At 38.8% G+C, this 23,023-nt stretch overlaps 1 protein-coding gene across 6 annotated transcripts; it reads right to left on the bottom strand.

The window, feature by feature from the left end:
- Positions 1-2,128: 2,128 nt before the first annotated feature.
- On the bottom strand, positions 2,129-19,447 carry LOC128734683 (AT-rich interactive domain-containing protein 2). Of its 6 annotated transcripts, none has more exons than XR_008411987.1 (10): positions 19,160-19,447; positions 16,926-19,098; positions 9,160-9,618; positions 8,372-8,809; positions 5,484-6,587; positions 3,039-4,343; positions 2,717-2,974; positions 2,565-2,656; positions 2,240-2,489; positions 2,129-2,178 (listed from the first exon to the last, which is right to left on the bottom strand). XR_008411987.1 is itself a non-coding variant. In XM_053828985.1 (10 exons), the coding sequence occupies exons 1-10, from the start codon at positions 19,363-19,365 to the stop codon at positions 2,375-2,377; spliced, it is 6,072 nt and encodes a 2,023-aa protein (XP_053684960.1). In that variant the 5' UTR covers positions 19,366-19,447; the 3' UTR covers positions 2,157-2,374. The 6 variants fall into 6 exon arrangements, 5 of the variants coding, with proteins under 5 accessions (XP_053684960.1, XP_053684961.1, XP_053684958.1 ...); XM_053828985.1 differs by having other exon boundaries at positions 2,157-2,489; positions 3,039-3,469; positions 3,548-4,343; XM_053828986.1 differs by having other exon boundaries at positions 2,157-2,489; positions 3,039-3,394; positions 3,548-4,343.
- Positions 19,448-23,023: the final 3,576 nt, after the last annotated feature.

Here is a 23,023-nt window from a genome sequence, read left to right as displayed (position 1 = left end):
CTTTTAGCAAATAACAATCACAATACAACTTTTTTCCTTATTGGGGTCATTAGACCACTGCAACCAGTTCTTTGATCTATTGTGGTGTGTCCTTTTTTGCTGTGTACCTTTTCTTATGAACAAGTAGGGTAACGGCACCAGTTTTCGCCAGGGCACCAGTTTTCGCCACCCTAGTGGAGCACAGGTGTTTTATTGCTAGTTGGCGTACGATAATTGCCATAACATATTTCATTTACCCATGAGCGTACCGACTTTCACCGAATGTACGTTGGTAATTTCCCCAGGCAGTGTCTGTTGCCCTTGATTCATGCACCTCCGCTACTCTTCACTTTCAACTTGTACTCCGCCAAATGTCGTCCGCAAAGGAGCGTAAAGACCCAGACACAATGCGCACATTTTTTAATACGTTGCGGAAATTTGAAAGCCATGGAAAAACTGTCAAATTGCCGCAAAAAATTGATTTACGTTTTTAGGTATGAAAATTCGTTTGAATTTATATTTTTTGAACTGGAACAGATGATCAGTCGCAGTCGACCGATGAAAAGTAACCATTTCCGTGAATTAGTTCCTAAAACATTGCCAATACTGTCTATGGCCACTTTGGAATGACTGAAACTATAGCATCATGTAGGTCGTGAACAATAAGGTTTTACGGATTTCAAAACCATAGAATTTGACACCCATATTGATATGATTTCAAATATATCCTAAAATGAGCACTTCCGCGTACTCTAAATCTGCTACAAAGTTGCCATAGAAAGCCGTGAACCTGGAAAAGCTTTCAGTATCAATAAATTATAAAATCTTGAAGTTTGACACCCATGCTGATACGATTTCGGTCATGTGCCAAATAAGAGATAGACGCTACTGATACTGATACTGATCAAGTAAATTGCCATATCTCGGTTATTTCTCAAAGGATTTCCATTTTCTTTTTTTCATTCAACTGAAAATTGATTCAAGTTTTTGAAAAATACATAAATATAAATGAATTCCTAGACTAAAACATGCCACAAACGATGCTTCTAGGGGTGGCGAAAACTGGATCTTGGGGGATCGAAAACTGGTGCTTGAACAGGCATCACAAATTTTACATTTACAACTATATTTTCAAACATTTAGTCTTAATTTTTATCCCAAAACATAGGAAAAATGTTTCTGCTTATTGTATGCTTGAAACTGCTCCTCTATATGCAACTATATGGCAGTAAATCTCGATTTTCCAATTTTATGCCGATAAAAGTGGCGAAAACTGGTGTCGTTACCCTACTATGTCATTTAGTAATTGTTATGTTAATTGAAGGCATTATCCCAAGATGGTAGTTTGTTTCGAATAAATTGTACTGTTTTATGAGGATAACAAGCCCATATTTCCGAAAGAGTCCAAGAGTCCTTTATCAAGAAATTTGCGCCTTTTATTGAATAATGCCATAAATGCGCACAATATATGACAGACACTTTCCAACTCTAGATTGCAGAAACGACATCTATCATCACTAAGCTTTCCAATTACCTTTAGATGATATATAGGACTTGAAAATATACAGCTTATAGAATGTTTTGTAGGAAATGTGTGAAAAAAGGTCAAAAAAGTGTCTGTATTGTTTGTTTTGGGACACATTTTTTGTGTATCAAATGGAATAGAAAAAGTCATTAAAATGCATATAACATAAGATATGAATTTCTATTTGATCACACAAACAATCTTTAAGTGAAATACATAATTGAGTCAAGAAATATATTCGGACTCAAGCACGAATCATTGATTTTTTGGGAATTCGCTCCGGTTGCGAAACAGTAAAGTTTTCCGGTTATGAAACATCTCGAAAATCAAAAACATATTTTGTACTTTAACGATCATAAACATTTTTAAAACACTTTTCAGGCATATGAGAGTGAATCTGCTTATTTGAGATCTTGAATGTCCTGTTTTTACAAATGCAAATCAGATTTGGATGATTAAATTAACAAACTGATAAATGACTGTATTTAGGTTGTTATTAAGTTGTTATCTGTTAATAAATGATTTCCATACCGTAAAGATATGGTGTACCTATTTGTGCAAATTTCAAACAGGGAAATCTCATCAATTCAGTATCATGTATTTCATCTTTTAGTCAATAATTTTATCCTGTTTTAACAAGAACCTGCTTCCGTTTCCATATGCCTATATTGTGTCTGTATAAAAGATAATATCATGTAATGCCGATTTTGAAGTGTTTATTTTCATGTAACTTACATTTATAAAAATACTTTTTATTAAGAAGTGATAATAAGCCGTATGAATGAAACAGCTTACGTTGCTTTTCCCGTTTAAATCGTATAGGAGCATTTGCTCTAACTCTTTTATTCATACGGCCTAATATGTTTTTCTTTAAAAATTATGCTGAGTGTCATTCATTTCAAACAAAACTTGTGCGATAGTGCGGCTAGATTCAACATTATTCATTGCCATGCCGGCAAGGTGTGGTTCGTAAGCTCTTAAATTCCTGAAACGAATTATAAGTGAATTAGTGTTAACATAGCCGCGAAAACAACACAGTTAACAATAATTTCTGCATTACCTTCTTGCAGTGTTATTGTACACCACGAGATTTCTTAAGATAAGAGCCGACGTTAGACGAATACTTTTAGTTACCGGCCCTTCAATGTCATCCTAAATAAAACATTACTGTTAGCATATGTTTGAAGTAATATGACAATTTAATTTACAAACCTGAAACTCTTTGGCATTTGTCCAATCAGTTGCATGTCGTTTGATAGCATGTAACGCTGCTGGTCCGGCAGCAGAAAGATGACCTGGACCTTGATGTACTGGTGCGTTTGATGGTTGTGTAGAGCTCTCAGAGGTTGTGGACGAAGCTGAAGATCCCGGAGGCGTCCCGGCTGCTGACTGTCGAACTAAGGTTACCGGGTATGCTTGCTGCTGTAGCTGACCACCAGCTAGTCTACGTTGAACTGCAAGCTTGAAAGACTGCAAGGAAAATTGTATGCATTAAATAGACACGAATCTTATAATAAATGATTCGAAAATTTACCTCACTAGTACAATGTCGATCGAATAAATGCGTCATCAGTGAAAATCGTTTTCGAGGGAGATTGTCGCACAAATTTGGGCCCGGTCCCCACTGGCAATAGATATCAGCAGTGGAATCGACACTATCGGGACAGTGCACTGCACACGCATGTATGTAGACTTCATTTGCAGAGGCAAACTTCTTCCGAGGGCAACCACGCCAATCACAGACCCATGGCCAACTTAACTCAACGTCTTCATCGACCACTTTGGCTGGATCCATAGCGGGTATCATTTGGATAGAGCTATTTGTACCAGCCACAGGAATGGTAGTTGTGATTGGTTGTGTCGGAGCTGGAACAATACTGCTTGTTGTAGCTGAGGAAGATGAAGTAACAGCAGATGTTGCAACAGATATTGTGGAAGCTGAAGATTGGAAGTTAGATATTGGTGCTGAAGTTGAAGGTATTAAAGTAAGAGAAGACGCAAGAGAAGTTGAAGAAGTCGTAGCGGTTGCAGTGCTTGTGATACCTTTTGTTGAAGCGGCAACTGAAGTAACAATTGGGGCACCCGTTGTAGTTTGTTGTACTAGATTCGATGGTTTAATGCCTGCCTGGGTTTGAATTACTGGTTTTGAAACTTGTTGGATTGGTTGTGACTTTGAAAGTGGAGTCGAAATTTTTTGCTGAACTACTTGAATAATCTGCTTTTGAGGTGTACCGGAAGAAGAAGGTTGTTGCTGAACGATGATGGTTTTAGTTGGGAGTTGTCCGATGTGCTGTTGTTGCGATGTATGGGCCGTTTTCGTTCCAGATGATTGCTGAGGATTTGGCTGGGCCAAAACTTGCTGCTTTTGAACTGTTATTATCTGTGGATTAGAACCTTGTTGAAGTTTTTGCTGTATAATTTTTGGTCCACCATGTTGTTGTTGCGTAGCCGGCTGTATTATTTGTTGTGATATTATTTGTGGCTGGAGTTGCTGCGATGGTTGGGATTGAATAAGTATCTGCGACTGCTGGGGTTGCTGTTGTGGTTGTATCATGATCTGCTGAGTTGGTTGTGCAGGCGGCAGTTGTTGAGGTTGTTGAATTATTTGAAAAGTTTGCGAGCCACTTTGATGTAAAATCTGTTGAATCTGTTGACTGCTGGTTTGTTGTGGTTGTTGTGGTTGACCGAGATGGGTTTGAATCAATTGTGTTGCCGGTTGATTAGCTTTAATGATTTGCTGCGTGGGTCCTTCAATACTTATTGTATTTCCCTGTTGATTGGTTGTAATATATATTGGCTTTTTTTCCACGACCTGTCCTCCGGGTGGAGCAATTATCGTCTGCAAGATGCAAATTATGAACAAGAAGTATTATTTGAAGCCATTAGCAAAACTGTTGGACAGGAGCGTTACTCGTAGTAATGCTTTGACACGTCAGTAGTTAGTAGTCTCGTCATATACATTTGGTTATCTGAAAATGTCTGATAATGTGCTGAATAATCGTCATTCGCGGGTGAAACAACTAACTAAAACAACTTGCCGTGACTGGTTCCGTCGTTTCAAAGATGGTGATCTCGAAATTAACGATCGCCCAGACGCTTATTTATTTTGAGCTGTTAATCCCAAGGAAATCACACATCACTGGAGAATGGTATCGAATTTAATTGATGCGTTTGAGCCGATTACCGCGCGAAAAACGGCCACAATATGAGTAGAGACACGGAAAAGTGATCATACAGCACGACAACGCTCGGCCGCACGTTTCCAGGCTCGTCAAAAACCTACCCCAACCGTTATATTCCCCATACATTGTGCTGTTCAATTACTTGTTCCCCCAGCAATTTCGGTGCATGGAAAGCTCTGAAGCAGCAAATTTATATATTTTTGGATAGAACTAAATGCAAATACGATTATCTGAAAAATCTTAAGCAAAATTAAAGCAAACTTGTAATTATGTGGTACATTCATATAGTACCGGGATGATGAATCTAAGCATACTGTCGATAATTGTAAGCGGTGGGTACCATACACTTGTCCAAGCGTTATCAAAACATCAGCATTCAGTTCAGATTTGAACTTTGAACATACAGGAATATTTGAGAAATTGGTTAATTTTATCCCAAACAGATTAAAACAGGTCATCAAGAATGTAGAAGAATGGTCCTACAAGGTAGCAGTTAAGCGAGAAAGGACATTTAGTTCAACTAATAGTTAACGGCCTGAATATTTTTTGACTGCATTTTTGGATAATTCAAACTATATGGACTGTATCTTCAAAACGGAAAGGTTTGCCCCTAATTATTGTTCTAAATATGCTTTAGTTAAACTTTGTTTTTAAGAATATGTGTTACCATTCTTTGCAAAAATACTGAGCAATATTATTAAAAGAAAAATACTTTTAATAATACTTTTTTTTACTTTTTTAGCTGACTGTATATATTCAAAGCAATAATAATAATAATTATAATTCAAAATAATTACCTGATGCTGCACCGGACGGGGCATCTGTGTCATGATGATCTGTTGGCCCTGCTGGTTAACAAAAACTTTCTGAGGTGTTTGGGAGGACGCTTGAACAAACTGAGGGGTTTGCATTTGTGTAGTATTCTGAGCTGGCTGCTGTTGAAGAATTATTATAGTTTTCTGCTGAGTTCCGTGTTGAGGACCCTGAGTTAATAGGACTGTCTGCTGAATTTGTGATTGTGGTTGCGGTTGCTGAGCCACAACGTACGTTTGTCCTTGTGGATTTGTGGCCAGTATATACTGAGTGGGTTGCTGAGGGTTGGCAATGACAGTCGGCTGCATGACGGGAGCCGTTTTCTGTATTTGAATTTGATTTTGATTATGTTGCAAAATTACAGGAACCGTTTGATAACCCGTGTCGGTTTTTATTGTCGCTGTAGTTTGCGCTGTCAGTTGCTGACCAGTACCACCTGGAGACAGGAGCATTTGCTGTGGATTATTCGGGTTTACGATAATTTGTCGTTGCATTGGGACTGGCATAGTAATCACTTGCGTTGGGGCAGTTTGTATCTTCATCTTAGGCTCCTCCTTAGGAATTTTTACATCTATATCCTCCAAATCCTCATCAGCCAGGATAGACCCTGCTAGCTCGGCATATAAATCAGCCGCCTTTGGAGTAACTTTAACCTCTTCATCCATCAAATCCAATTTCTTCGGCGGAGGTTCGGTGGAATCTATTTCGCTCTTGCGCTTCACCGTTGTCTCACCAATAGAAAACATCGGAGGATCGTTGGTTTGTTTATCTAGCAAATCAGTGAGCATTTTATTGTTCGTAATGGGTTTGATGATAGTTCCTGTCAACTGACTTAATGGTGCCAACGGTGGCGGATTTGCTTGACCGTGCGCAGATTCCATCTCCTGAGAATTTGTGGCCGTTATGACGGTGTTAGTTGGTAAAGTTCCTGGTTTAATGGAAATAGTTGAGTTTCCCACTTTTATATTAGTCAGATTGTTGGGATTATTAGAAGTCACTACAACGGAGCTATTTGGATGTTGATTTTCTCTTGTTGCAGAGGTTGCATTCATTTGCTTCTGCTTCAATAATTGCTGACGTTGGGCGACCTAACAAAAAGAATTAATCGTTAAGGTGTATGGAAAACTAATGTTATGCCTTCAATGTTCGCTCACTCGACTACAAGCACACTTATTCGACAAAAATTAATCAATAATTTCATGCGACATATCAGACATGTAAAAAACGAATATATACCGCATGGAAAAGATTTACTTTAGTTTAACTCTGAGTACCAGTGCCAAATGATCGGCTATTACAGTACGGCAACTCTGCCCATCCAATATGTATACTCAAAATTTGATGTAAGAAACTCGACCTTATTTCCTATAATATACAAGAGATCCATAAATTGAAGTCACGAGACCATGAATAATACCGTACGTTCACAAGCAGTGGAAATCTCGACGGAACACAAAGGGGCGTCTAGCCCGTGTAATTCAACTTGTTAAAATCATCTATCCAAACTTTAATCAATCAGGTTATCGTTATTGCTAGTGATTCGGATTTCGCGTCGCGTATCATTGAATACAAAAGCGTTCGTGGGGTAATTCCAGTCTAGATTTGAGAACGCTCGAGCTGCTACAAACCAGATTTTTGCAATACGGTAAGTACTACTAAAATGTCGTGAACCTGAACGGGTTTCATAACAGCTTGCACCCTTGCGCACCAAAATTTCACTATTTAGAGAAATCAAAAATATAACATACCCAGACATCAGATCTTTGTTGATTTCAAAGCAGCATACGATACAGTCAATCATAACCGGCTATAATACAGCTGCATGTTTTTTTAAATCGATCTTGAGGGGGTGATCCGACGAATGAGCATCGAAACGAGAGGCAAGGTAGCCAACTAATAGGCATCGCAGATTGACACTAAGCCGTATAAATAAAACAGTTTAGTTTACTTTAGGTGTATGGAGCATTTGTAGAATTAATGCTCTTGTGAATGCTGGTGAAATGCTCTTTTTGTTACCAACGGCCATGCAGTCTTATAGCGTCGTAAATACAAAAGATAAATCTTTGCTTTCTACAGCAATATTGTAGATAATTACTAGCTCCACAAATGCTCCATACATTTCTGTTTGGCTAGGGTGTGTAGTCAAAAGTGTATATGTATTCGAAGCGAAAAGAGCATGCCAAGCCTCATTACAGGCTCTGCTTAGAGAGATTCCCATCATACACCAGACGAAAGCCCGCAGGGTATGTTGAGCCAGACGCGTCGTAAGGATGCCGGACGGTAAGGTAGCGAAAACGGTTCTCTTCAACAACTTCTCCGGAACCAGGAATAGCGGGGCCTAACGTGCGAAATGACAGGTCCAGGTCGCCGAAATGAAACAACACGAGCCATCGACTCTACGCTGACGACGAAGATGTGTTGAACCATACAGTTCTATTAGAGTTCAAATGGTTATCAGAATGTAGAACCGAAGCGACTGATAATTAATTGCCATTTTAGCTAATGTCGACGACTAAGATAAAATAATCACATCACACCATTGTTTTAATATCATTATTGGATCTAACAAAGATTTGAAGGCTCTAGCTTCAAATTATACATATATAAACATTTAAATATTCAGGGCCTTCAAAGCATTGTTAGCATGTAATATGCTGGACGTATTTCGTTATTAGTTCACACTTTTCATGCTTGCTAGAAAATCAATGTTTCTCTGTTCAAAATTTGTGTAGTCAGTTTTTGGAATATTGGTAGCATTTGGTTATTGTAGCGTGGGATCATCTCATACAGCCACTCTCACACACAGGCAATAGTTATTTGCAAAAACAACTGTTTAGTATTAATACTCTACTTTTTTTATCATGTAAGTTACCTGATGCACGTTAACATTTGATGCAATCAAACTATTGCTAATGGAAGAAGAAGGATTGATGCTAGTGTTGCAAGTGGTAGTAGACAACAAACTACTAGTAGCGGAGGACGAAACGACGACGCAGCCGGTACTGCTACTGCTGGTAGCAGTAAGGAAGGTTTCGCTGCTCGTCACCGTCGTTACCTTGTTCGCCAGCAGGCTTTTAATAAGTGCGGACGGATTTGTTGTCGTTGAAGAGATTGTACCAGACTGGTTCATAATAGTGGTGGTTCCGGTAGTCTGCTGCGGTGGTTGTGGTGGCGCTAACACTGTACCAAGCGGCTGAGGTGAGATAGTAGTTTGGTTAACGACGATTACATTGCTCTTTGGGTCGTTTGAAGGATTAGTGTTCAATACTTGTTGCAAGATTTGAGCTGGCTGGTTTGCCTGCGCAGATTTCTGAAAATACAAGAATTGATATTAACTGCTTTACCCACAATGCGTTACGATCAGCGGCATGCCCAGAATGCGGTACACTAACATTGGAGTGTTGTTACCAACCCGAAAGTAATAGTTCGAAAAAAATAGTTCCACAATGACAGGAAATGCTGAAATACATTAACCCTTTTTTATGAAATGTTAAGTGTTCTGTTTTTTTCTTGAAATCTGGGCACGCTTCTGATAAGTTGGATCAAGAAAGATTTTTAAAATATTTTTGCATGCAACAAAATCTAACTACATTGTTAGTAAGTAAACTAAAAAAAAAACAAAGCAATTATAACGCGTATCTATTACACTACAATGCTTACACACATATTCGCCTGATTGATTACCACATTTTTGCCTCCCAGTTGTGTTACAAATATCTGGTGTTTTCCGCTCGAGCTTGCTATCGTACCACTTCCGTTTCCTACCAGCTGTGCAGGTTGGTTGATGATTGGTTTGTTGGATAGTGGCTGTTGTTTCTGATGTTGCGATGAAGAAGTACATTTTTGTATGACTGTCTGTTTACTTAGTATCGTCTGAGTTCCGTGAGTTATGATGCTCGATTTCGTAACATTCGTTACTACCGCAGACTTTGAATTCGAACTATTTCCCATAATCGGATTAGGCTTTGGTAGGTCGTGATAAATTAAGTCCGACTTTCCAGTGTTTGTTACAAATGGATTGCTTACTCCATCAGCATGCTTTATTAGGCTACATGTAGTACTACGTGTGTTATTGCTATTCATATTCATGTTACTGGAATGTTTCTCTATGGTTGGAATCTAGCACACGGGAGGCATGTTAGAAAAATACAATCGGTGGATTGTACAACAATTAGCTTATTGAATACTTTTAATAAACATTGATTACTTGTTAGTTTTCTTCCACGCATTCGTAATTCATACAAAACTGCAATGAGTTATATCGTCCAATATATTAGTTATTTATTCTCTGTGTTTGTGGATTTGTTCCATAATTTTTAAAAACGTATTTTTTAACTATCAATTTAGTTAATAACATAATACGTTATTTTAATCTTTTATCTCGTTTCTAATCACTTCAAACGCAAGAGAAGTGGTTGCACAAATTATAATTTTTAATAAAGCCACTTCGATACATAACTAATTTCGAAAAGCTTACTCAGTAGGCCTTATCTAAACGGACATATTTTCACAACACAGTTAGTAGAAAAAATTCCTACAATTTCGATGCAACAATATACTTCCGATATTTAATTTGATAATACCGAATCACAAACAAAAACTATAAAGTTTTGTTATGCAATTTACATTGACATGGAGTCAGAAAATTCAAATCTAATAGCAGGATCAGGCAGAAGAGGAATAAAACCTCCCAGTGGAGCGAAATCTCAAGCCAGAGGATATGGGTCATCAAAAATAGCTCAAATCCCACTTCCGCATTCTACATTTCAACATACCAATTTTTTGCGCCCTTCAGTGCAAATAGAAGCTACTCAATCCCACAGATTACCACGATTTCCCCCATCTGGTAGTATTATCAGTACAACACAAAAACTGATTCCTCTTCCTGGATTTCAAAGCAAACTTGCCGCCGTACCAAAACCTGTCAGAGCATCAACTGAAGGACTCATTAAGGCACCAACCATGACAGTTCAGACCTCATCGTTGCTACCAAAACCTATGTCTATAAAACGTACTGCAAAAAACCGAGCAGAGAAACAAACGGTCACATCAATTTCTCGATTTCCACCTCGCACTGCTGAAGCTACTTCCGCCATATTAGTGAAGCAGGTTTATCAACATCCGACCTATCCATCGAAGATAGGAGTACCTAGTGTGAACGACCCGGAAACTTCCTACAGAGCACCGAGCGTAGAGCACAACTATCGTCGAACGAGAAGCGAACTTGAGAAGCGAATCATTCCAGCAGCAAATACAATATCTCATGCTGAAAGTGATGCCGGAATCCGTAAATTAATACCTCCAACAAAACAATCACAAACGAATAAATTGTTAAACAAATCTATTGGCCAGCAATCAAAAATAATAGATCAACAAGAGTTCCGAGAAAAATACGGTATTACGCAGAGCCCTAAAATGCGTCAATTGTTGGAGCTTACTAGCGAATGGAATCAGAAAATATTGGAACCGGATTCGAGTGTTGCCTCACGGAAAATCACAGATCGACACGCAAAACAGAAACTCGTCCGCAATGAAGCAATCGACAATAATAAACAGAAAGATACGATCGAAAAGGAATATAACAGGATATTAGAAGAGCGACAGAAAACAGTTGGCCAAAAACCATTATCGATACTAGAAAGGAATAAGATTCGTGAACGCTTCCAAAAAGTTCAGGAAACTCAATATTTTTCGCCAACAGAGGAAGAATTGGATAATCATCAAAGATTCGCAAAGATAATGGAATTACAAGACGCCGGTGTCTCCCTGATCGACACTCCAGATAAAACAGTTGAGATTTTGTTTCCTGATACAACACCAAAAACAGAAATCGGCATTACTATAGGGGATGTTTTAATTCCAAGAGAAATTCCAATAGAAAAAATGCACAATGTTAGCAGTTTGGATCGTAGCACAGCTGAAGTAGCTTTGAATTCAAGTTTGGTGCATGTACCGGTAGGTGATGCTGCTAAAGTAGTGCTGCAAACCAGGTAATTAAAACTAAAACTATATTTTAGCTTATAGCTATACTGCCGCCACTCGCATAACAGTCCCAGTTTCTATGGAGTTTCCTATAAAAATCGGACTGTTACGCGAGTACCGGCAGTATAAATGTTTTATAATTATTTATCTATTCGCAATATATCATGATAGGATGGATTTAAATTCAATTTAATTTGGAGTGATTGGAGAATTCGCGAAAAAATGATTGTTTGAATCGATGAACATGCACTAAGCGGATGCCCGAGGAGGCCCGAAAGTGTGCAAAATAGTATCATCACCTTATATAAAAAGAAAAGTTTAAAGTAGTGTTAGCTGCTTTACAAGCAGCAAAACATATCATTTCGCACTTTTGCGATGCTGCCCATCACAGTGTCCGACGCTTCCGACGGTGGGTCGCCGGCGAACACTCGTGGTCTCACCCTGAATCATCTAGGAATTTTTTTTTCCCGTGTTGGGGACTTACCACCGCGACCATTATTTTGATCTATTGTGGTGTGTCCTCTTAATTTACGCCATGTTGTATCGGTGAGCTATCAAAGTTTGATGAGCCACCTCAACTACTTTCGGCATTTATCCCAATCAGGTGATGCATTTCGTATGAAATTTATCACCTGATTAGGAGCAGCATTCCAAATATCGCAGGGCTGAGTCAGCCCCTTAGCAAAATATCTACGTCGTTTATGATATAGTGCAACACAGTCGCACAACAAATGTTCGGAGCTTTCAATTTCATGATTACAAAAGCGACAGTTAGCTTCATTAAGTTTACCGATGAGTTTCAGGTGGTACTTACAAGGACAATGTCCTGTTATCAAACCGGTGTATGTGCTCAAGTCGGGTTTTGAAAAGTTTAATAGTTTTTGTGATTGAAGAGCATTTGGCTCTATAAAACGTTTCGATTGCCGGGCATTCGAGGTAATATTCCAGTTAGACTGTACCTTTAGTTTTTCCCAATTCCTAAGTTCCATTTCAAGGGCACATGAAGATAGTCCAAAAAAGGGTTCGGGTCCTATGAACTGCATAGATGATCCCTTCTTTGCCAATTGATCAGCGGTTTCGTTCCCTTTGATTCCGCAGTGACCAGGAACCCAATAGAGGTTGACCATATTGCGACAGGAAAGTTTTTCCAACAGTTTTATGCATTCCCACACCAGTTTAGAAGTGTGAGTTTTTGATTTCAAAGCATTCAATGCTGCTTGACTATCCGAGCAAATGCAGATATTTGCATTTTTGTAGTTTCTTTTTATGCATATCGATACACACTCTAGTATTGCATATATTTCTGCTTGAAATACAGTGGGATGTTTTCCCATTGCCACTGAAACGTTAATCCCTGGGCCTGTTATGCCAGCACCTGCCATGTTATTTTGGCTTGATCCGTCTGTGTAGAACACCAGTGATCCTGAGCGAAAGTTTGGTTCTCTGGCATTCCAATCAGAGCGAGTAAAATCAAGACCACGAAATTTGTGATCGAAGTAGTTACGCTTAGGCATATGATCTTCGTTCATTAATATTAAGGGATTTACGGAAAACTCTTTGAGAATACTCAAGTGTCCAACGAGATCACCATCGAAGAACCTCATGGATCGCTTGAGCCTCAAAGCACTTTTCATAGCATCCAATTGGATGAATTGATGTAGAGGAAGAAGATTGAGTAGAGCTTCTAAGGCTTTAGAGGGAGTGCTACTCATAGCTCCTGTTATGGAGATAGTAGCAAGCCTTTGTAACTTTGTAACTTTCGTGCTGATCTAGGAAATTAGGTACATGCATTTTCCTGGGCTTACTGACTAGTAGGGGTCATCTCTTAGTTGAGTCCGAACAAGCGACAGCGAGTATGGACAACATATACCCAACAATTGATTGTAATATGTCCGATTTTGGTTTGATTAGGAGTTTGCAACCTAGAGCATTACATTTCATTTATCTTATCAGCACTTAATTTATTTTAAAAATTAGATAAAAGAAAAAAATCGAATAATATTATCACACAACTCTTATAACGATTGCAGATTTAAGAATAATTATTTTTTAACAATTTTTATTTTTCAACTTATTTTTTTGCCAAGAACTTCAAATGGGTAAGTGCACTAGTTAAAATAAGTTTTATATCCAAAGCGATTTTTGTACATCACCCACTGTTCCTTGAAACCTGTTAAAAATTGCATCGTAGCAAGCCTGAATTTACAGTTTTACCATTCAGTATTTCAATTTTAATCCTCCTGTGTGACAAATTTAGAAAATTTCGTATTAACTACTTTTTGCACAATGAATTCAGATATTAGGCACACTTTTATACCGAAAAATCCCGGCAAGAGCGCGGCTCAATCAAGTGGCATAAATGCGTCATTTCAAAATTTTAGTCAAACTATTAAATTTCCTTCGAGCGGAATAAGAGCTCCAAGCGGCAATAATCTTTCGAGCGGAATAAGGCCTCCGACTGCAATAAACCCTTCCGCGAATGCTAATCCTCCTAAGGTAGTACCATCTCAAAAAGCAACGGAATTAAACGTTAAGGGTCTGCGGCCTCCCACAAGAATTCGACCACCTCAGTTTCAACCTCAAACTTCATCCTCAAATTTGCCTATTTCTGCTCCTGCGCCCCGGATAACTGGTACCATACCTAAACCGCAGAAGGTAATTCCACTTCCTGGAGCTTCAAACAAGTTAGCGACCATCCCAAAACCTATCAGAATACCAGGGGATGAAATTTCTAATATACCAATTCCAAGTACCGTAAAAGTGACGTCCTCGACTTTGCTTCCTAAGCCAGCTTTTATGCAGCATGTGGCACAACCAGCATCTAGACATCTATTACGGACACCTGCAGCCAGTTTAGAGTGGCCTTTGATAAAACCGGGACTGACATTAAAATTTGTACCACCATCAAGACAGCAAGCAACAATACCCAGCGTTGGCTCACAGAAAGTGGAGAAAACAGGTCAAAAACCTTCAGCCACTTTAGAGAAAACACCTTTACGAACTACAGATACAGCGAAAAAGGTACTGCTTCCACGAACGGCAATTAAAAAGCGGGTAATTAGCAGCGAGCCTTCATCCGAAGTTTATCGAATTGCGGGTCGGGATGTAGAATTTATTGATTGGGTAGCGCCGGAAGAGTCACCAGTGCCAAGCAAAACAGTAGAGAAACGCGTAATTCGTCCAGGCAAAGCACACATAGTGAAAGGTATATTACCTTCAAAACCTAGTCCTTCAGTAATACCTGCACAACGCCGAACGCCTAAACCGAAAAAAACATACGAATTCGCAGAAGAACCTTCTGTAACAGCAGCAAAACAATTTGCAATCCAACTTGATGATGATCTGACTAAAGTACGACAGATGGGCCAAGAAATGCAAGAGCTTAAGCGACGAAAATCTTCGGTTTTGGATAAAATCAAGAGTATGTATGCTAAAGAAGGTCGAGTTGAGCCACAAACGGCACCACTGAATGTAGATGAATTTCGAGAAAGGTATGGTATTACCCAGAGTCCAAAAATGCGTCAATTATTGGAACTTACGAAAAAGTGGAATCAAAATATAATTGAGGAAAAAGACGTACAACAAAAACTGTCTAAGTTAATAACTATTAGTCCAGGAACAAAGGCGAAAGTGGTACCATCACTGGATATCATAGTAGACACTGTATCCCCCGAAATTATGAAACAATATGCAGAACAGCAACTTGATCAACAAGAAAAAATTAATAATTACAAACAGGCAGCGGAAATCCATAGAGAATATCGTAATATGCTAGAAGAACGAAGAAAAGATCATGTCATCCAGAAACCACTAGCAAAACAAGAACGGGAGGAAATCCGTAAATTCCATCAAGATGCTCAAGAAGATAAGTATACTCGCCCAGCAGAAAAAGAACTAGAGAACCCCCAGAGGTTGGCTGATATGATGAAATTACAAGAACATGGTCTACCTATGACTGATACGCCAGATAGGACGGTGGAGATTTTGTTTTCTGAAGCAACGCCAAAAGCCGACATTATTGGTGCAGCTGGAAATGTTCCAATTCCCATCAAAATTCCTGTAGAAAAGATGAGTACAATTAATAGTTTAGATCGAAGTACGGCTGAAGCTGCACTGAATACAAGTTTAGCAATGGCACCGGCGGATAATGTTGCCAAAACAATACTGGAATCCAGGTACGAAGGGTCATGCGTGTTCGCATTGAAAGTCATTAATCCACACGTTTAAAAATAGAACATCTCTTTTGTCTATCAAACAGAACACAACACATTATTGTGTTAGTATTTTTGTTGAAATTGAAATCTAGGGAACATTTGCAGGAAATTTATTCAATAACGAACAACATAAGTGAAAAACTGTAAAAATGTGCAAAGTACGTGCGAATTTGCGACAATCATGATTAATTTTAGAAATCAGTATTGACATCTGCGAAAAGCCACATTGACTAAAAAATAACTAGAATGACAAACTTTCATTTATATAATCAAATACGCATTTTTCCAATTCTATAATTATTTAACTCACAACCTTGCAATCTTATCTGTTCTTTTGTGTAAAATTCAATCGAATGGAATAAAAACTATAATTTCTTCCGAATTGGTAGCGCAAAATTAATAATAAATTAATAAAATAGTTGTATAACCCCTCTTACTTTAGATTCTACCTTATTTTCGTTATACGTTACATCAGATTAAATGTGTGGCATTTTTTCAGCCTTCAAGAAATAACAACTCAAGCAATCCAACCGGTACCTCAGTCTCTTGATCCGTTGTATGAAATAAATCTTAAATTGGATCGACCAAAACGTCAAAATCTCATACAACTACAAGGATCTTCACAACCATTTTGGTTTCCAGGATTTCACGCCATTTTTCCGGGTTCTCCAGGACTCCTGCAGATAACGAAATCACCTAGTGATACACTACTGATGGCACAGAGAAAAATACAGCCCTCAGTAGCTTTTTAAAATTAGTTGTGATACAATATAAATATATAGTATACAAGCTCATTGCAATTTTGTGCATAGATTAGTAACTCTCATTCACCAAAACGCACCGCAATCTCTCATTTGAGGCATTCCATGGTAAATAACGAAAGTATTTGTTTTGTTTTGTCATCCGATTTTGCTGAAAATTTGCATGGAGTAAAATACGCCCACCGCGATTTCTCAATAACTGTTGTCCATCAACCAATAAAGTTTATTTTTGGTATATTGTTAGAACTTAATGTAACCTAATCAACTACCGAAAATTAACGTTATTGGTCAGTACTGAGAAATTAGGGAGAGCAATCGAGATTTTAAAAAAACGTCTGATGTCATAAAATGGACATTTAAAATCGATTTGCGTAACTCCTTGGAATGCCTCACTAGTCGTTCACAAAGGGCGTTAAGTTGCATTCTACTTTTTTTTTTGAAATTACGAATAATAAAACATGCTACTTACCGTTGTGGTTGCTTTCTGTTGAGCGGCTATTGGTGATGGCTTTGGACGCAGCTTAATACCTTCGTAATAAAAATTATTTTCAACACTATTCTGATCATTTTTGATTTGTGTTGGTCCAACGGTCCCACCAAACACTGTTCGCATACAACGCGGGAAATGAGCTTGCGGAACAACGGCTTTGCGTCCAATCTTAGCGTTTGCTGCCAAATATAGCTTATACACTTCGTTTTGTTCGATCTTGTTGGCAAGGGACGAAGTAATTTCAAATGTTGCTTTCAACCATGCATAAGCAAATTGTTCGTTCTCTTGAGATTGCTGCTGTTGGGCATGTTTGGCAGCTACAGTAATGGGACCTGTGGTATGGGACTGAACTGACGAGGAATTAGAAAGCGTTGGCGACGAAGTTCTGGAAACTGCAGCTGGAATGTCACCACGACTTATTATGTTGACAGGAATTTGAGGGGATTGTGACGCTGCTGGTCGTGTTACGCTTGTGACTTGAACGTTCGGTACATGTGATTGAACAGGTGGAATAACAGCGTTTGCTGGATTCAACTGACTTGCCGGTGGTGATGCGGGGGGCTTTGCAGGCACGGGAATTTTTGGAATCTCTGGCAGAGCTGGTATATTTGGGGTTGGCATTGTAGGTTGCTCTTTTTGCTGTACAGTGAGTTGTGCCATGCTAGGTACTTGCGGATGATTTGTTGAGCCTGCGTTCTGAGAATTACTAGGAAAAATGCCGGCTATATTTCCGGGAATGGTTTCTACTACACGCATCAAGATGCAAGCATCAGGACCATAACTCTGCGCTTCCACCGTTACGAGGGAAACTAGAGTATCAATTATGCCGGTCACATGCATTAATGAAGCACACGGTTTCTCTCCCATCGAAGTCAACGAATATATACATTCAAGTGTATACAAGAGCAGCATAATATCGCTCAACGAAAGAAACAGACATATTTGATCATAAATTTTTTGATTCAAGCATCGAGTTAAATTGTCCTCGTTGCTTTCCTTTTGTGCGATTTTGCTCAATATTTCCAAGCAACTGATAATGACGCCGCGGTCAGCCCCTTCTAAACCTTCTGATATGGTAGAGAGTAAGCATCTTGTTACCGAATCTACCTGTGGATCATTTATATCAATTTCAGCCGCAACATTTCCTAGCATATCCAATCCGGTGTGATGCAAGTTATTCCATCGAGCATTCGCACACATAATCAAAAATCGTAGAACCTCTCGGTTCGCCCCCAAAACAACTACATTTTCATCATTAAAACTCAAATTTCTGAATATTTGGGCAATCTGCTGAACGCGTTGTCCAATGTAATCATTGGTTCCTAGCCCAGACCCCAAGCTGAGGAAATTCCTCAGTGTTGCCACGTTTAGTTTACCACAATCTTCGTCATCTACGCTCTTATTAAGATCTTCACAATAAATTGTCTTGATCAACGCAGTTGGATCTCGTTCCATTTTTTGGAAACAATCATCATAAGATAATTCTAGAACTTGCGGTTTTTCAAACAGACAATCTTTCCAAAAACGTTGCAATGAATGCTTTCTGATGTTTGAATAGTACTGGTCAAACATGTCGCGTAAAGTAAAATGGTTGAAAACTCCTCCATGTGCTAATAAGACTTGCACCAATTTGGGACACTTGTCAATTTTAAGCGTATGTTTGCTTTCATTGGACATCAGCGTACAAACATTGATAGCAAAATCTTGCTCATTTGGGAGCGGGGACAGTAACGACAGCATCAATTTATCGTATTCGGTTGGCTTATACATATCGCAAGACATATTTAGCGATACTCGCGTAGATTCTGGAACATTGTGTTGAGAATGGTTGTATACCGCAGGCACTGAATGTAACATTCGAGCAGACCACCTACGATTGTGCCTTTTTTCTTCATCTTCATCATCAGCTGGATCTTTTTCCTCACCATGGAAATTCACTCTTTCATACTTGTCTAGATATCGTATGTAGATCTGTTTGATGGCAATCTCGTTATTTACACATCGTTTAGGAAGCTTCATCTCCTCAATCACTTCATCCCAGTCTTCACGAGCATTAACCTTCAACCAACCGCCTCGACCAACAACAATAGAGTATAGACGGTGCAGGTCAATATCTCGTCCGGAAATTTTGGGTAATCGTAAAAACGGTGTTCTGAACCAAAATAATAATCAAAATTACCAACTAGTTTACTCAAAAAACATCATCTACTTACCCATTTTTTTCGTGAAATAGAGCTAGATCTTGTAGAAAACTCGCCTTATCTTTTTCGATTACCGGTTTGCTTCGGGATCGAACCCTAGCACTACCGGGTTCCTTGAAAGGAGTTCCGCTGCTGCTGTTTTGATTACTAAACGTATCATCTTCCTCTTGTTGACTACGCCGTTCTAACTTCAATTTATTTTCAGAATCTGTCGTCATTTAAAAATAAATGTACACTATCTTTATTCGTAAATAATGTTGGTAAAAAAAGCCTGAAACCAAGCTATAATTTTCACTTTACTGTAGCAGCCACTCGCGGTGTTTTTTATTCGTGTTGATGCCGACGCCGTTGACAGCTAGAACTAGAGAGTCTCTAAGACTCTAGAGTGACGAGACGACACTAATGAAGTATATTACACTATACGCACCAGGGGCTTGCGATGGGTGCCATGTTTTTGTTGCCAACATCTCAGCACATCTCGACAAGTTTGGCAGCAAATTTACCTGTCAGACGGGCGCTTTTCTTGCAATAGACCAAATCAAGCTGACGTCATCTGGCAGATACTGGCGCCCTTGTTTACAAACAGACCGCAGAGTCCAAAAACGTTTCAGCTGTTTAAACGGCAAGTTTGTTGTTTAAACCGAGTTTAAACAGCATTAGCACTAAATTTAAAAGCCATTATGACTGTAAAATGTTTAAAAACACGCTACATTCGCTATAAACGGAAAGGAAAGTTTTTCAAAATGTAAGCAAGGGCGCCAGTATCTGTCAATTGACGGTATGATGATTTGGTCTATAGCGCCCTTCATTAAGTCGACTGTCAAACACCGTTTGTTAAGATATCTCGCGTCACTTTTCATTTCGTCCAATGTAACAAATGTAAACAAATCCGGTTTATCACAACAAATTATTGCTTTTTTTAAACTCTATGTTATACAAAAACACCTGCCCAAATAGAATTATTTTGAGGTGAAAAAATTATCATTATCAAAATGTCCAATGTGCACATTCGAATTACGAATGACTGACTGTTACTTCGGTCGTTCTCATCTGATGTCCAAAGTGCAAAAAAAATCAAAACAAACCCAATCTGTACATTGGACGTTTAGCAAGTGAAAGTGTTTTTTCGCATTATTTATGCATTTTAAGTGAAACAAGCGGTCTAATATTGAAAAATAACCTCGAAAATAGCGTAGCACGGCAACGCACGTATTTTACGGTGATCTCGCTTAATTTATGTGCAATAGCCTGGAAAAATAAAACCGTCCAAAGTACAGCATGAGATGGTAAACAGTCCAATGTAACTTTTTCCATAATAAACCAAAACTGCTTAGTTTTAATTAGATTTTTAAAATCTCCGTTAAATATTGAATGTTATTATTCATCAACCACGTTGAGTGAATGACTGAAAATTATTTCATTTTGAAACAATTTAAAGTTCAATTCGAAGAACTTCGATCTCGTTTTTCTCAATATGGTGGAATTGTTACATTGGACGAAATCAAAAGTGACGCGAGATATATCTTAACAAACGGTGTTTGACAGTCGACTTAATGAAGGGCGCTATATGCGGTCTGTTTGTAAACAAGGGCGCCAGTATCTGCCAGATGACGTCACCTTGATTTGGTCTATAGCGCCTTTCATTAAGTCGACTGTCAAACACCGTTTGTTAAGATATAGGGATAGCACCCCGCTGATACGCACACTAGAGTGACTATATATACAGACTGGCGACAATGTCAAAATTGGAATGATAATTATCTGTCAGTGTCATTCCAATCGAGCAGACAACCTATCCAACGCGTATGCAGGAAAGAGAAAGAAAAACCCAGGATAAACCGCATTGCATACATTTGGGATGACTTGTCGCCACTCTGTATATAGTCACTCTAACGCACACATACAAAGATTTTTTGACATTAGCTGTGGCCCTTGCTGGAGGTAGAGTGGCTATATACAGAGTGGCGACAATTAGAGTGACTATATACAGAGTGGCGACAATGTCAAAATTGGAATGATAATTATCTGTCAGTGTCATTCCAATCGAGCAGACGACCTATACAACGCGTATGCAGGAAAGAGAAAGAAAAACCTTGGAAAACCCGCATTGCATACATTTGGGATGACATGTCGCCACTCTGTATATAGTCACTCTAGCTGGAGGCTGTTTGCAGCTAGAGCCTAGAGTGGCTATATGTAGAGTGGCGACAATGTCAAAATTGGAATGATAATTATCTGTCAGTGTCATTCCAATCGAGCAGACGACCAATCTAACGCGTATGCAGGAAAGAGAAAGAAAATAAGCGTTGTTAGAGCATTGCATACTTTTGGGATGACTTGTCGCCACTCTGTATATAGTCACTCTACTAGAGCCTAGTATCGACCTGAAAAGAAATGGGCAAAAAGATAGGCCAAGAAATGCTAAAGAAAATATTTTCCGTTTGCGATTTCTTTACCAGTATGCACCTCACAAGAAATATTGTTTCACTTTCAGATAGCGCAGTTTTACATGCAAGTGAATTGAAACGTCACTTTTCCGTACGGAATAATATCCGGCGCAATTATTACCACAAGAAAAAATGACAGATAATTGCTTGCCTTGCAGTTGTCAAAATTTCTTCGGTAAATAGCAGAATTTTTTCTTGAGCTGTTTTCTTTTCAGCTGGATACTAGGCTTAGGACAGGACGTGCCAAGTGTCAACCGCGACGTTGACCCAAAATTGACTCAATTTCTGATTGGCTGGAAGCGACGAGCAACCGTTGATTCGAAAATGTAACGCGGTATCGCTTTCAGTGTTCCTGAAACTCATTAGTGGGAATACGACAATAAGTTATTATTTCCAAATTTTGATTCCTTTTGTATTCTGTAGTTCTATGCTTGGTTCACCATTAGTTTTTTTTGTATACGAATTTTAATTTTCAAAATGAAATGCAAAACATGATTTTGGTCGCATAAACTGTGGCGTATTCGGGAGCTGTTGTTCGGCAAACGAAGTTATTCTTAAAATAATATGTGCAGGCAACAGTGGTGCAGAGTGTAACAAAGAATATTCAATCGGGATGGCGGTAATAATAAGAAGAAGAATAAGAAGCCAGTTGGCACGTCCTGTCCTTAGGTTTGCAGTATAGGAATAATATTGCTGATTGCAAGGAAAATTGAAGATAGAATTAACAAAAGGGCGAATGTCGCAAGCGTAAACAAACCGAGTGAGGGTTGATTTTCCTATATGCTGGTCCAGCAAAAAATAACTCTCACTCGTTTTGTTTACATTTGCGACATTCGCCCTTTTGTTAATTCTATCTAGAATTGTACCATTCAAAGTGCGATATCGCTCATAAAAGTGCTATTTTGCATTAAATAGTTTCGGTATCTTCGGCGCACTTTTTCGTTATATTCCAGGCAATAAGTGCGCCGAAGAGACCGAAACGATTTAATGCAAAATAGCACTTTTATGAGCGATATCGCACTTTGGATGGTACAATGTGGTACAATTTTCCTTGCAATTGACACTATCAAAAACATCAAATATCAAACTCCCGGATTGTGAGCATCCTACTGAGGACGGGTTAACTGCCTAACAACACAGACAAACAGACATAACTCTTGGAAGAAAAATCAACAAAAATTATCGTACCTCACATTTAGCCTGAACACTAGCTCCATCTATGATCGACATTCCCAAATATCAAATAACAACATGGGTATTCTTCGAAGTAGCAAGTATTTTTTATGGGGAATTCCCCTTCTTTCGTCAAAAAGCGCCACTTTGACCAAAACGGAGATATTCCCAACTAAGCCTAAATTTGAAATGACGGTTTAATCGGTACGAAGAATGGAAAACAAGTGTTATGTCTGTTTGTCTGTGCTAACAAGCT

This window comes from Sabethes cyaneus, chromosome 2 (assembly GCF_943734655.1).
Source record: "Sabethes cyaneus chromosome 2, idSabCyanKW18_F2, whole genome shotgun sequence".
NCBI lineage: Eukaryota > Metazoa > Arthropoda > Insecta > Diptera > Culicidae > Sabethes > Sabethes cyaneus.
This window is presented reverse-complemented; position numbering and strand designations above follow the sequence as displayed.